Genomic DNA, 16001 nt, shown 5'->3' on the forward strand with positions numbered 1-16001 from the left:
AAAAAGTCAAAGGGAAGAAGTTAGTTGACAGGGATTAAATATTTAAGAGAAGGAAAACTGAGCTGTGTAAAGTTCCTGAGATGAGGGAAAGATATGAGATCCAGAGCAGAGATGGAGTATTTCACTGAATTAGAATATAATAGTAGTAGTAATATTTGGTTGTTGAACAGAACCAAAAGCCAAACTCATGGCCTTCTATTGTGTTTTCCACCAACTCATTCTTCTCTACAACTGAGTTTAAGAATAAAAAAACCCAAAAACCATTAACATCTCCATCGGTTAAATAAGCAATTAGATAGTAACATACAAAAGCAAAGATCCTGAAATACTGAAAATGATAATGACCATTATTGATAACCCTAAATTAACCAAAGAACCTAAAATCCTACTTGCAAAATATTAATAAACTACCTGGATTAATCTCTTACACGTAGATCCCCAAGCTAGCTAGAGCAAACGATAAGAAAAAAAAACTTGGTCATCCAAGCACCTCCTTATCCTTTCCAATACAGTTAACAGTATATCAATTTTCTAACAAAACCCAATGACTTACCCTAAATTCAGTAAAACTTAAAAAAAAAAAAAAAGAAGTCCTGAGGGGAGGGTGTGTGTGGGGGGGGGGGGGCAGGAGGAATGGAGATGGAAGAGGGCATAGAGCAGGGGTTCTCAACCTGTGGGTCGCGACCCCTTTGGGGGTTGAACGACCCTTTCACAGGGGTCGCCTAAGACCATCGGAAAACACATATATAATTACATATTGTTTTTGTGATTAATCACTATGCTTTAATTATGTTCAATTTGTAACAATGAAATTGGGGGTCACCACAACATGAGAAATTGTATTAAAGGGTCGCAGCATTAGGAAGGTTGAGAACCACTGGCATAGAGGGAATAAATGGTGATGGGAGCCCTGACCGGTTTGGTTCAGTGGATAGAGCGTCAGCCTGCGGACTGAAGGGTCCCAGGTTCGATTCCGGTCAAGGGCATGTACCTTGGTTGCAGGCACATCCCCAGTGGGAGGTGTGCAGGAGGCAGTTGATCGATGTTTCTCTCTCATCGATGTTTCTAACTCTCTATCCCTCTCCCTTCCTCTCTGTAAAAAATCAATAAAAATATATTTTAAAAAAATGGTGATGGGAAAAAAGAAAATAGAGAAAAAAAAGACCAACAGTAAGAGAAACAGTTAAATAAATCTGTTCTGTATTACAAAAAATTTAGGAATGACCTAAAAGTAAACAACAGTGAGTTGATTGAAAAAGTTATAATACATCCACACAAGAGAATACTCTGCAGTCATTGAAAGGACTAAGACTGGGCTGATTCACATATTCTTGTATGAAGAGGATTCCTTGATTTAAAAACAAAAAGCCACAAGTTTAAGTAAAAGCATATATGTACATTATGATAACATTCTTGTAAAAATAAAACAAAAACCAAGTAAAAAAGGCCCTGTATGTATAACGGTTGGGTAAATGAGTAGGAATGAAGACTTTCATTCTCCTCATATTTTTATATTATCTAAATACATTTCATATAGTATCACCTTCATAATAGTGTTTTGTAACTATATGGAAAATGTTTATAATATAATGTCATCAAGCGGTGGTAAAAATAAGTCCTATGATTGTATCTGTATCAAAATTACAACCACAAAAATTACTATATAAGGACAAGGGCTTAAACACAAATAGATTTTTATGGTAGAAGAATTGTGACATTTTTCTTTTATGTCTGTAACATTACCATTATAAATGTAGTTAGGAAGAATATATTTCTGTCCTTTCCCATTAAGGGCTCTAAAATGTCTGTACAATAAAAAACAATTTCAAAAAAGGAAAACAGGTCCTTGGTTCCAGAGTACTTTGTTTCCATGAAAGGAGGACAAGTCTGTTGGAGACCAAACAGGAACATTTCCCGCGTGACAGCAATCACCAAAAAAATAGTGCTCCAGCTTGAGCATTATTACATAGCTTCATCAAACATCTGGAGCAAAGAAACAGCAATGTAATTTTTTCTTAGTGTCTTCAAACAATTGTTTATAGAAACAGTTCTGCTACTCTCTCTATATATGTATATATATGTGTGTATATACGTATATATGTATATATATATGTATTCACTTTGATGGACTAGAGCATACAATTTATTAATAAGCTAATCTCCAAAAAGCAAAATACATCAAGCAGAGGCTAGTCTAATTGAGGAAAGAAAGCTGAAAAATCAAGAGTTGCTTCTTAGACTTTTTAAAAAAAACAACAAGTGTTCATTTTCTTCTAAGAAAATACAGACACTAATCTCAGGGTTGGAAATCTTTTTGTAGGACAAAGTCTAGTCACCCGACTTTACTAGTTAAATATCTAGGTCACTTTAGCACTCTGGGACATTAAAATAATCCTGAACATAGGCAAGATCTTTTTCATTCTCGTTTCTGAAATCATAGGAACTAAAATTAGCTCTCACGTGGAAATTAGCAATTTATTCTATCAGTCTTTGTTGTTTGTTTAACACGCCCAGCTTCACAAAATAGCCTATTGTCAACAGGCTCATGTCAGATTTCCCCAGAATGACTCCTGCACAGATACTGATGAATACAGTATTACCATTACAGACAGCATTTGGAAGGATACATTCTGTGACACATGGTTAAAATATCAATCATTCTAACATTGAACCTGATGTAACAACAAAGGCCTAAGCCTTCCAATTTTACTCCAACATTGATTTCAATTCATTAGATCTTCACTGAGATGCTAAAAATGGTATAGTCACAAGATATGACAAAGCCCCTCAATTCTAGGTCTTTGATTTAAAAACAAAACAGTTAAGTGTCACACTCTATTCAAACTCAACTGACAGGGCTCAAGTAAATTGCAAAATGTCCCTATGGGGGCTGGTAACTATAAAAAGCACAAACTGAAATCTAACTGCAATGGTCAGAAATTATTATAACAAAGCAGTGAGAGATGCAAGGAAGAAAAACAGAGTGATATCAATCACACCAGCAATCCTCGTCACCTTATCAATTATACCAGGCTTAATAATGATAAAAGTACCTGTCATTTACTGAGTATAATGTGCCAGTCACTTTGCATGCATTATTACTAACCTGTGTGACAACCATCCAAAGTATGGCCTTTGCCCTAGCCAGCTTGGCTCAGTGAATAGAGCGTCCACCTGCGGACTGAAGGGTCCCAGGTTTGATTCTGGTGGGGGGCACATGCCCAGGTTGCAGGCTCGATGCCCAGTGGGGGGCATATAGGAGGCAGCCAATCAATGGTTCTCTCTCATCATTGATGTTTCTCTCTCTCTCTCCCTCTCCCTTCCTTTCTGAAATCAATAAAAATATATTAAAAACAAAGTATGGCCTTTTATCCCTCTTTTTTCGATGAGAAAATTCAATCTCAGTAAAGCTAAGAATATTATCTAAAACCTCACAGCTGGTTAGTGGTACCCTTAACACTGGTCCTTAGGATGACTAAGAATGCCCATTCTTCCTATACCACACCCTGCATCCCTTACGAGACCACTTCAGAGTTGAACAAACAAATGACACTTCAATCCATCTAATGTTTTGTCTGATATTCCTTTCCCATCATTTGGTGGGTTTATATTTTGGCCATTCTTTTTCTTATATCTCATGGAGTTAATTTAAAAAACATTATAAAAATAAAGACTATTCTATCAAAGCCGAAAATCATCAAAGTCTCCTACCTAAGTAAGCAGGATGGAGAATGATGTCTCAGAGCAACAAGGTCATTTGCATTTAAAAATTAAAAAAGTACAACCCCTCTCTCCTACACCTACCCTCCTAAATATATTATATGGCCAACTAATAAATAAGCTCATGTTGCTCCTATCTTTAAAGCGATGAGGAAGTTCTCCTCAAACTTGCCTCACCCTTTTCCCATCCCTTCATAGACAAATTTGGTTTTTTCCTGAGGGGGGAAAAAAAAAAAAAAAGTAAGTTACTTTTCCCTATTACAAAACAACCACTCTGAACATCCCGGCTCATAACCTTTCAGTCCCTTTCAATGCACAACATATCAATGCAGATATTTTAGTTTTAGTTTGAAACAAAAGTATAATGTTTTATAAAAAGGCTACATGGCATTCCAGGGTACAGAACCTCATCATTCTAAGAACCTACACACTGGTATGTAGATTATTTCCAATTTTCCTTGTTATAACAGCCTTAGGATAAACATCTTCAAATACAGGGTGTCACACAAAAATGTATACACACTTTTAACTGCTGATAACTCAATTTTCACTCCTTTTCAGATTTAACTGATTTGAAATAATGGGTGAAGCCAGACTAAGCTTTGAATAAAGAAAATTTATCTAAAAGTACTACTAGACTTTCTTTTAATAGGGATACATAAAGTTTAAGTTTATGGTACAAAACTGGCAACAGTCAACAAATTGAGGGCAAATATCGAATGAAATGATATGTATTTCATTTAATATGTATTTTTATTGATTTCATAAAGAAAGGGAGATAAAAACATCAATGATTAGAGAATCATTGATTGGCTGCTTCCTGCATGCCCCCAACTGGGGTTTGAGCCCACAACCCAGGCATGTGCCCTTGACTGGAATCGAACCCAGGACCCTTCAGTCCACAGGCCTGATAGTAATTCTGTTGTTTTACATAATCTTTACATATTTCTTGCTAAATCTATTTCCCTTTGCTAATGTAAATGGAATCTTTTATTGCAACTATATTTTCTAACTAGTATTTGGAAAACTTTCAATTTTCTTTTATGTAAAACTAGAGGTTCGATGCACAAAATTTGTGCAAGGGGCTTGGCCCCCACCACTATGGCGGCTGCCTCTGACTTGGCCCCCGCCGCCACGGCTTTGTCTGGAAGGTCGTCCAGAAGGATGTCGGGTCTAATCAGCATATTACGCTTTTATTATTATAGACTAGAGGCCCGGTGCAAAAAAATTTGTGCACTGGGGTGGGGGGTGGGGGGGAGTCCCTCAGCCCAGCCTGTGCCCTCTCGCAGTCTAGGACCCCTCGGGAGATAACGAACTTCTGACTTAGGCCTGCTCCTGGGTGGCAGAGGGCAGGCCCAATCCCTTGGTGCAGCCCCTGGTCGGGCTCAGAGCAGGGCCGTTTGGGGAGTTGGGGCGCCGCCCCCTGTCATGCACAGAGCAGGGCGGATCGGGAGGTTGTGATGCCACCCTCAGTCATGCTCAGGGTAGGGCCGATTGGGGGGTTGGGGCACCGCCCCCTGTAACACTCAAGGCAGGGTCGATGGGGAGGTTGCGGCGCCACCCCGTCACGCACAGAGCAGGGCCAATCAGGGGGGTTGGGGCGCTGCCCCCTGTCACTCACAGAGCAGGGCCCATCAGGGGGTTTGGGGATCTGTACCGTCACGCACAGAGCAGGGTCGATCAGGGGCTTGGAGAGCTCCCCCCTGTCACGCACAGAGCAGGGCCTATCAGGGGATTGAGGAGCTCCCCGCTGTCACTCACAGAGTAGGGCCAATAGGGGAGTTCGGGCACCGCACCCTGTCACACTCAGGGCAGGGCTGATGGGGAGGTTATGGCTCTACCCCGTCACACACAGAGCAGGGCCCGTGGGGGGCGGTTGGGGCGCTGCCCTCTATCACCCACAGAGCAGGGCCGATCAGGGGGTTGGGGCACCGCCACTGTCACACTCAGGGCAGGGCCGATGGGGAGGTTATGGCTCTACCCTGTCACACACAGCAGGGCCGATCAGGGGATTAGGACGCCGCACCCTGTCACACACAGAGCTGCAGGGCGATCAGGGGGTTGGGGAGCTCCCCCCTATCAGGCACAGAGCAGGGCTGATCAGGGGGTTGGTGTACCGTCCCGTCACGAACAGAGCAGGGAGGATAGGGAGGTTGTGGCCCCGCCCCCTGTCATACACAGAGCCGCAGGGCGATCAGGGGGTTTGAGCGCTGCCCCGTCATGCTGATCCCAGTGCCGGGAGGCCTTGTGGCTCCGCTGATCCCGGTGCTGGGAGGCCTCACGGCTCCACTGATCCCGGTGCTGGGAGGCATATTACCCTTTTACTATATAGGATAGAGGCCTGGTGCACGGGTGGGTGCCGGCTGGTTTGCCCTGAAGGGTGTCCTGGACCAGGGTGGGGGTCCCCACTGGGATGCCTGGCCAGCCTGGATGAGGGGATGATGGCTGTTTGCAGCTGGTCGCACCCCACTGGGGTGCCTGGCCAGTCTGGGTGAGGAGCTGAGGGCTGTTTTCAGGCTGGCGGGTGACTGAAGCTCCCAACCACTTCTTTTTTTCTTTTTCTTTTTTTATTCTGGGCCAGCTTTAGCTCTGAGGCTTGGCTCCAGCTCTTAGGCCTCTGCTGCTGAAAGCAGGTATCTGGTTTGTTTGGGTTCTATAATCGAAACACTGTTTCAACTCCAGCTCTGAGATCCCGGCTGGCTGAAAGTAGGTTTCTGGGGTTTTGTTTAGCTTCTATATTTGTAACAATGTTTCAAACTGCAAGCTCAGAGGCCGGCAGCGGCAGGCGGGGAATGTTGGAGTCCTCCGTCACTGAAGCAAGCAAGCAAGCCTCATGTTCGCTTCAAGCTGCCTGGCTGCCGGCCGCCATCTTGGCTGGCAGTTAATTTGCATATCGACCTGATTAGCCAATGGGAGCGGATGTACGGCTAATTCCCATGTTTCTCTTTTATTAGATAGGATTCTTATAAATGTTTTATGTTTTAAATATTTATATGCATATTTCATTCAGCAATCTTGTTTATTTTTTAAGTAATTCTCAAATGTATTTTCAGGTAGACAATAACCAAGTTATCTATAAAATATAATTTTCTTTTTCTCCCTAATATTATAACGCAATAAGGAAAGCAGCAGACTAAGCCAGAAAATGTTCTAAGTCACCTCTTAGTGTTATAAGTCTATACAAGTTATTTTTTTAAAAAAATGCATTCATATAGAAAAATAATGATAAAATAAAAAATTTTTTAAATCCTATATAATAAAAACCTAATATGCAAATTGTCCCCTTGGGTGGTCGTTTCACAGCTCACTATGATGTGCGCTGACCACCAGGGGGTGGCACAGAATATGGCAGGCGTCGGTGACACAGTGCTGGCAGTGGGCGGCAGTGGAGATGCTGCTGGCCCTGATGGGCCCCAATGAGAGCAGGACCACGGCGGGATGGTGGAGCAGGTGAGGGAGCAGCGCCAGGTCAAGGCGGTGCGAGTGGGGATCCAATTGCCCCACAGCCAGCGACCAGCAGTGGCAGCAGGGGGCGGGGCCACTGCCAGGCTCCCAGGCACTGAGGGAGCTGGGTGGGGGGCCCGGCTCCCATCAATCGCCCCACAGGCAGGATGGTGAAGCAGGTGAAGGCGCGGTACCATGCCAAGCCGGGATGCCAGGCAGGGCTGCGGGGCTGCAGGGCTGCGAGGCTGGGGGCACAAGCGGGGGCCAGATCTCTGCAGGCCACCCCGAGGGGCCTGCCTGTGCACAAATTCGTGCACCGGGCCTCTAGTAATAAAATATGCGTTCATTTTGTAGTTTTAGGAGGATATAGGGGGGATAAGTGGTGATGGATGGAGATTTGACTTGGGGTGAACACACAATACAGTGTACAGACCTGAAATCTCTATAATTTTGTTAACCAGTGTCACCCCAATAAATTCAATAAAAAGGGGAAAAAAGCCCTGGCCAGTTTTCTCAGTGGTTAGAGTGTTGGCCCAGGGATTCCTGTTCAAGGGCCCCATACCTCATACCTTGGTTGCAGGTTTGCCAGCCCCAGTAGGGTTGTGTGCAGAAGGCAACCAATCAATGTGTTTCTCTCACATCAATGTTTCTGTCTTTCCCTCTCTCTTCCAACCTCTCTAAAATGATCAATGGAAAAATAACCTCGGGTGAGGATTAAAAAACAGTATTTTTATCTAATTGTCTTCGAAGCATTCACGGATACTCTGGAGTTTATTTTTGGTTACAGTATTAACCAAACACTGTTTGGTATTAATCAAAATATTGTTTTGGCCGAAACCGGTTTGGCTCAGTGGATAGAGCATCGGCCTGCGGACTGAAGGGTCTCAGGTTCAATTCCGGTCAAGGGCATGTACCAGGGTTGCGGGCACATCCCCAGTGGGAGATGTGCAGGAGGCAGCTGATCGATGTTTCTCTCTCATCGATGTTTCTAGCTCTCTATCTCTCTCTCCCTTCCTCTCTGTAAAAAATCAATAAAATATATTTAAAAATATATATATATTGTTTTGATATTAACTAAGATAATGTCTGATTAATAGTTAACAGCACTGCTAACCAAGTATTTCTATTTGGTTAGAAATACAAAGAGAAATGTCTCCAAATTGTCACTTTTTAAAAGATATTTCTGCTGTATTTTTTAAAACGCTAAAAGTCTTCATTTTAAAATTTTCATTGAAAATTATTTCTTTTATTAATATAAACAAGCACCTTTTCCAATTTCATGCTTTTTTGCCTTGTATTTTAATTTTGCAGATTTGGAAGGAACTCTTATTTGCCTATCCCTTTTTCATTTATGTGTAATTTTATTTTAGGTATGACTTAGGTAAATGGAAAATAGATTTTATAGAGAAATTATTCTCATGACTGAACAAATATTTATTGAATGTCTATTCAGAAATGTGTTAACAGATCTGTTTGGTCTGCTCTAACTGATTTTTTTTTAAATATTTCTTATTGATTTCAGAGAGGAAAGGAGGGGGAAAGATAGAAACATCTTTGATGAGAAAGAATCACTGATCAGCAGCCTATGGATTGAGTCCACAACCCGGGCATGTGCCCTGACTTGGAATCAAACCGGGACCTCCTGGTTCATAGGTTGATGCTCAACCACTAAGCGACACCAGCTGGGCCTGAATGATTTAAAAAAAAAAAAAAATCTTAAATCATTTACAAAATCTAACCATCTTAAAAATCCTCTTCTGGTTCCTCAATGCCTAAGCAATCAAGGCCATTCTATTTGTATGCTACGAAAGGCTCTTTGTGACTTGTTCTGTTTTCCTTTTAGTCTCATCTTTTCTTCCCCAATCTGCTATCCTATATTCACTTTAGCCCTATCTACACGCAAGTCTCCAAACTTAACATACCTTTCACAAAATTCTGTTCTCTATACTTGGAATTCTTCCCTCTACTCCTATTCATCCTTTAGCATTCAGTTCAAAGACCCAGGACCGCCGAAACCGGTTTGGCTCAGTGGATAGAGCGTCGGCCTGCGGACTGAAGGGTCCCGGGTTCAATTCTGGTCAAGGGCATGTACCTGGGTTGCGGGCACATCCCCAGTAGGAGATGTGCAGGAGGCAGCTGATCAATGTTTCTCTCTCATCGATGTTTCTAACTATCTCTCTCCCTTCCTCTCTGTAAAAAAAAAAAAAAAAAGACCAGGACCTTCACTAGTAACACCCCATTACTGGTGTCCTTCAGACTTCTGTTCTCAATTGCCTACGAAATACTCCACTTGAATATCCCAGAGACTTCTCATATTCTATATGCTGGAAACTGAAAACATCACCTCCCCCAAATCAGCTCATTTCCCCTTGTCCCTTCTTCAGCAAATGGCACTACTACCTATCCTCTTGCTAATTTGAAATCCTAAACACCATACTGAGCTCCTACTTCTTAATTTCCAACATGTCCTGCTATTCTATCCATGAATTTCTCTCAAATCCATCCAGTAATCTCTATACCTACTACCTCTACCTAGTTAGGCCACTAATGTATCTAATCTGGATTATTAAAACCATTTTCTACTTACTTCTCTGTACCTCCAGTCTTAATTTCCCCTGCAATCCATCCTCCACAATACTCCTGGAATACATCCGCCTAAGCACAATTCTGAATATGTTATTCCCCTACTTTAAAACTTTAGTGAATAAGAACAGGGATGGGTAACTCTAAAGACACTAGAACTCTCCACACCATGTCCTTAAGATAAATTCCAAACTCCTCACTAGGCCTTATAAAGGACAAACATAATCCTCCCCAGCCCTATCTCCGGTCACTTGTCCACCACATTTTAGGCATGTTCAACTTTGCAGTACCCCTACTACTCAGTGCTCTTTGCACATGCTGCTCCTTAAGTCTGTGATATTCTTCTTTCTACCTGGCTAACTTCTACTCATTCTTCAGAACTCAACTAAGATACCACTTCTCTTTCAAATGATTCTCTAAATCCCAAAGCTGAGGTCAGATTTCCCTTTTATGTGATTCCACTGCACACCCCACATATTCTGACACACTGAGGCAAACAAGGTTAATTGTTTGTTTATTTGTCCACCTTCCCCACTGGTGTGTAAACTGCAAAGATAGTTTTTTTTTGTCTTTTCCTATTCTAATCTGTAGGCAAAACATATATGAAAAACTGGGCCAGACTCAGGGGGAGGAGTGAAAATTGGTAGAAGTACTATGAATAACTTAAGATGTGCAGACGACACCATCTTACTGGCAGAAAGTAGCAATGATTTGAAACAACTTCCAATGAAAACGAAAGAAGAAAGTGCCAAAGCAAGACTGTATTTGAACATCAAGACGAAAAACTGTAGAAGAAATACATAACTTTAACTTTGAAAGAAGACCCTGGAATTGTTAAAGATTTTGCTTATAAAAAAAAAAAAAAAAAAAGATTTTGCTTATATTGGTTCAGTCATCAATTCAAATGGAGACTGTAGCCAAGAAATCAAGAGAAGACTGAGACTCAAAAGGGCAGAAATGGAAGAATTAGGAAAGATCACCAAGAGCAAAATGTGTCATTAGAGACTACACCCTCGTATTCCCAATTACTATGTATGGATGTGAAAGTTGGACAGAAAAAAATTGATTCATTTGAAATATGGTGTTAGAGGAAAGCTCTAAAGGCCCTGGACCAACAGAAAGATGAACAAGTGGGTCCTAGAGCAAGTTAAGCCTGAAACATCGCTGGAAGCAAAAACGACAAAATTGAAGCTGTCCTACTCTGGGCACATCGCGAGAGGCAAGGTTCTCTGGAAAAGACAATACTGCTGGGCAGGAAAAGAGGAGACCAAATATGAGATGGACTGACTCTAAAATGTCAGAGAAGTGAATCTGTGGAGTTGAGCAGGGCTTGTTAAGGACAGGACATTGTGGACATCACTCATTCATAGGGTTACCAGGAATCAGAGCCAACTCAACAGCAGGTAACACACAACCGCTTGTCATTCTTATTTATTGTGGCTCTTCTAGAACTTAGCACAGAATGGTCAATCAATAAATATTAAGTAGTACAAGCATTAATAATTGGGGCTGTGAGTCAACTTTTTACTGAATGAAGTAGACAAATGAAAACTAAGGATTATTTCCCAGAAAAATGAACATAAATATATTTTTAAATACTTTTATATGATTTCTAAGGTATCTTGGTCCCCAGGTTAAGTCCTGCCCTAGGACCTCTGTTTCTAAAGTCATAAGAAGACTGCTAAGAGAAAGGAAGAGATCAGCGCAATGATCCTATTATTCCTTACCTTGTCTCTTCTCCACAAAAATCCTCTTCCTCCTTCTCCGGCACCCATAGCTAAATCACCACACCTTTCCCCAGGCTGACTTGGAATTTCCATCCACTCTGTAACTCCCATAGAGTTTAGGAATGCAATCAAACGTTTCCTTCTCAAGGGTATATCATACACATTAGTTATTATAATCTCCCATACCATTATTATAATCTTAGTCATTTCCTGAAGCAGTCATACTATTTTCTCAATTTTTTAAAATCAACTTTTTAACTTAAATGTAGTGACATCCTAAGTAATAATATCTGTGAAATCACAGTTTTGATATCATGGCTATTATATTCCTACCTCAAAATAACACACTTAAAAAAAAAAAAAAGACTTTAGACGCTCACCAGCCACCAAGTTTGATTTTATTTTTTTAGATTTTTAAAAATTGATCTTTACAGAGAGAGGAAGGGAGAGGGAGAGAGACAGAGAGAGAGAGAGAGAAACATCAATCGATTGCTTCCTGAACGTCCCCTATCACGGATTGACCCCACAACCTGGGCATGTGCCCTGACTGGGAATCAAACCAGCAACTTTTGCATGCACGGGACAATGTCCAACCAACTGAGCCACACTAGCCAGCGCACCAGCTACCAAGTTTCAGAGCACAATTTTAAGGTTTCTGCAGTTACTCCGGGATCTCTGATGGGTAAGTAATAATTTGGACATTTAGAGGGTTTTGTTTTTTTTAAAGATGGAAACTAAAAAACATTTGGTCCAATCCTCTCACCTTATAGGTTAAAAGTTGAAATCCAAAGCGTTACGTAATTTGTCCAAGGTCAGATAAGATGTTTAATAAAATGTCTAGGATTAGTATTCAGGTCTACTATCAGTCCAGTACACTTTCCACTACACTGTATCCATTCAGATTACACTAGAATAATACAGTATCCAGAATTCTTCATCTGTTACCTACCTCACTCTTCCATTCAGATTTATATGAATATGTTGCTTAAAATCTGGATATTTGGATGCCAGATATGCAAAGTCAGGAGGTTTGTCCTTGTATCTATTTCTTGCATGCATTGATTTACTCAGAGCCATCTTTAAAAAGAAAAAAAAGGAAAAAAACGAACATATTTAGTTTAAAAATATATTAATGGGGAAAACCTATGGTTGCCAAGTCAACAGTTACAGTCAACACATCCTTACCAATCAAGTGAGAAAGTAGAAGATATATTTTTTAAATGTATATAACAAATAAGAATATGAATGATGCTCATCATGATCTGTCATTAGAGAAATGCAAATCAAAACCACAATAAGATACCACTTTACCCATTATGATGGCTGGCAATTATTTAAAAATTTTTAGAAGAAAATAATAAATGTTGGAAAGGATATGAAAAAATTAGAGCCCTCATGTATTGCAGGTGGGAACATAAAACGGTACAACTACTATGGAAAACAATTTGGTGGTTCTTTAAAAAGTTAAAAAACAGAACCACCATAAGATCCAGCATTTCCAATCCAAAGTATGCGCAAAAAAACTAAAAACAAATATATATTTGTTTACCAATGTTCATAGCATCATATTCACAACAGCCAAAAGGTGGAAACAACCCCAAATATCCATACACAGTGGGGCCTTGACTTACGAGTGTCCTGACTAACAAGTTTTTCCGAGATACAAGCCGTCTCTTGGCCCATTTTTTGCTCTGAGTTGACAGAGTAATTCGAGTTAATGAGCTCCATCACGGAATGAATTAAACTCATAAGTCAAGGCCCCACTGTAGAGATGAATAAATAGAATGTGGTATATGCATACAATGGAATATTATCTATATCTATATATATAAAAGCCAAGTGACTAAAATGACCAGAATGACTGATCTCTGTGATGCTCACTGCAGCCTGCCAACTGGCCAAATTGGGGCAGGGCTGGCCGGGCACCTCGCCTGACCCCTTCCCCCAGCAGCCCACCTCTCACATCTTCTCTCCCGAGCCAGCTGGCCTCAATTGGCCCCAATTGGGGTGCGGCAGCCAGGCACCATCCGTGCACGAATCTGTGCACTGGGCCTCTAGTCCTATATAATAAAAGGCTAATATGCAAATCAACCGAACAGTGGAACAACTGGTCACTATGATGTGCACTGACCACCAGGGGGCAGACACTCAATGCAGGAGCTGCCCCCTGGTGTTCAGTGTGCTCCCACAGGGGGAGCACTGCTCAGCCAGAAGCCGGGCTCATGGCTGGTGAGTACAGTGGCAGTGGTGAGAGCTTCTCCTGCCTCCGTGGCAGTGCTAAGGATGTCCGACTGACGGCTTAGGCCGACTCCCCATGGGGTCCCGGACTGCAAGAGGGCGCAGGCCAGGCTGAGAGGGGACCCTCTCCCCTGGAGTGCATGAATTTCATGCACTAGGCTTCCTATATATATATAAAACCCTAAGTGACCTCTCAACCAGTAGGCTGTTTGGTCGCTATGACACGTACTGACCACCAGGGGGCAGACACTCAATGCAGGAGCTGCCCCCTGGTGGTCAGTGCATTCTCACAGTGAGGGCTGCTCAGCTGACTGACTGACTGACTGGTGCCAATGCTGGGCTCACGGCTGGCGAGCGCTGGGAGCCTCTCCTGCCTCTGTGGCAGCGCTATCAAGCAGCAGAGGCAGGGTCCACAGGGCCAGGATGAGGGTGAGCAGCCCAGTGCCAGGTCCAGGTTCCTCCCCAGCCGCCTGCCGCTTCACACACTACTTTATCCCTCGGGGAATGTTGGACTACCGGTTTCAGCCGGATCTCAGCAGTCCGACATCCCCCGAGGGGTCCCGGATTGCAGGAGGGCACAGAGCAGGCTAAGGGACCCCACCAGGGCATGAATCCGTGCACCGGGCCTCTAGTTTAACCATAAAAAAGAATGAAATTCTGATACATGCTAAGCATGGACAAATTTTAAAAACAAGGGTAACAAGCCACATCCAAAAGGGGTATTGTATTATGTTAAATATTGTATTATCCCATTTATATGAGGTACCAAGATTAGGAAAATTCATACAGGTAGAGTAGAATAGATTTTTCTGTGGGTTTGGGAGAGGGAGAAATGATGAGTCATTCTTTAATGGGTACGCGGTTTCTGTTTAGGATTAAAAACTTCTAGAAATGCATAGTGTTGATGGTCGCACAACACTGAATATATTTAACGTCACTGAATAGTATACTTAAAAGTGGTTAAAATGATAAATTTTGTTATATATATTTTGTCACAATAATATACACAGCATATGATGAATCTTTTTTTTTTTTAACCAAGGAAAGAAAATTGGAAATTATGCCTTTAAAAATATCAAAGTAGCAGAAGGTACTATAATCTACAGCCAAGAATATTATAATCAGAGGTTAATTTTACAGTAGCCTTGCATGGACTGATAATTTGTAGTGTACCAAAAATCACTTAAGTTTCAAAAATTATCTTCTATTCCAACTTCCTTTATAAATGTCAGCCTTGTCACTTCTAGGTAGCTAAAACCAAATGAAAACAAACATAATTTGTCTTCTACCAGATTATAAAGAGGAAAAAAGTGAATGTATTTATAGCAATAAATTAAAACTAGAAGAAAAGCCAGTGGTTTAGTAAATCTCTAAGTAGTTGGTAATTTAAAAAATATTTTAGAATACTACATATCTCTGCATGGTAGGTGATTTTTCTTTTTTCTTTATACCATTCTGCATTTTCCACTCTTTTTTATAATGAGCATTCATCTAAACAGTATTATGTAAGCCAGAAACCTAGGAGTCACCTGATAGCTCTCTATCCCTCTCATATTCCAAGAAATAACAGTCATGTGGATTTAATCTACTAAAAATCTCCCAAATCCATCAATTTTTCCGTTTCCATCAATATAAGCCAAATACAAGTTACCTAGATTGCTATAGCAGTCTCTGAATTGGTCTCCCTGACTCCACTTTTATTCTCTCCATTCTTTTTTCCACTTTGCAGTGATCATTTCTTTTTTTTTCTTTTTTTAAAATATATTTTATTGATTTTTCACAGAGAGGAAGGGAGAGGGATAGAGAGCCAGAAACATCAATGAGAGAGAAACATCGATCAGCTGCCTCCTGCACACCCCCCACTGGGGATGCGCCCGCAACCAAGGCACATGCCCCTGACCGGAATCGAACCCGGGACCCTTCAGTCCGCAGGCCGACGCTCTATCCACTGAGCCAAACCGGTTAGGGCCGCAGTGATCATTTCTAAACACAAACCTCATTACATCCTCCTCGTATGCCCACTTGCTCAAAACCTTACTCTTAGGATAAAAACAAAAAACCTCACTTCAGCATACAAATTAGGTCCAGCCTGGTGTGGATTCACCTATTTCTTCACTCTCAGCTTAAGTCTCTCTCACACACCCCTGAGCTCATTCTTCTATTCCTCCACTCTGGCAATTGGATCTTTACACAGATTACTCTACTCCTTGTCTATGAGAGCGATTCCAACCTTTTTCATCTCATGGCACTTAAACTAATTACTAAAATTCTGCAGTACACCAAAAAACC

The 16001-nt window shown here is 41.6% G+C and overlaps 1 protein-coding gene across 1 annotated transcript in view; it reads right to left on the bottom strand.

Annotated features, from left to right (window-relative positions):
* METTL16 (methyltransferase like 16) overlaps window positions 1-16001 on the bottom strand; it is a 68052-nt gene that overhangs the window by 48544 nt on the left and 3507 nt on the right. Inside the window, exon 2 of the mRNA XM_036341060.1 lies at window positions 12424-12551. Within this exon, the coding sequence (XP_036196953.1) occupies window positions 12424-12551 (128 nt within the window). The remainder of the gene's footprint in view (window positions 1-12423; window positions 12552-16001) is intronic.

The sequence above is a fragment of the Myotis myotis genome, unplaced genomic scaffold, assembly GCF_014108235.1.
Source record: "Myotis myotis isolate mMyoMyo1 unplaced genomic scaffold, mMyoMyo1.p scaffold_m19_p_17, whole genome shotgun sequence".
NCBI lineage: Eukaryota > Metazoa > Chordata > Mammalia > Chiroptera > Vespertilionidae > Myotis > Myotis myotis.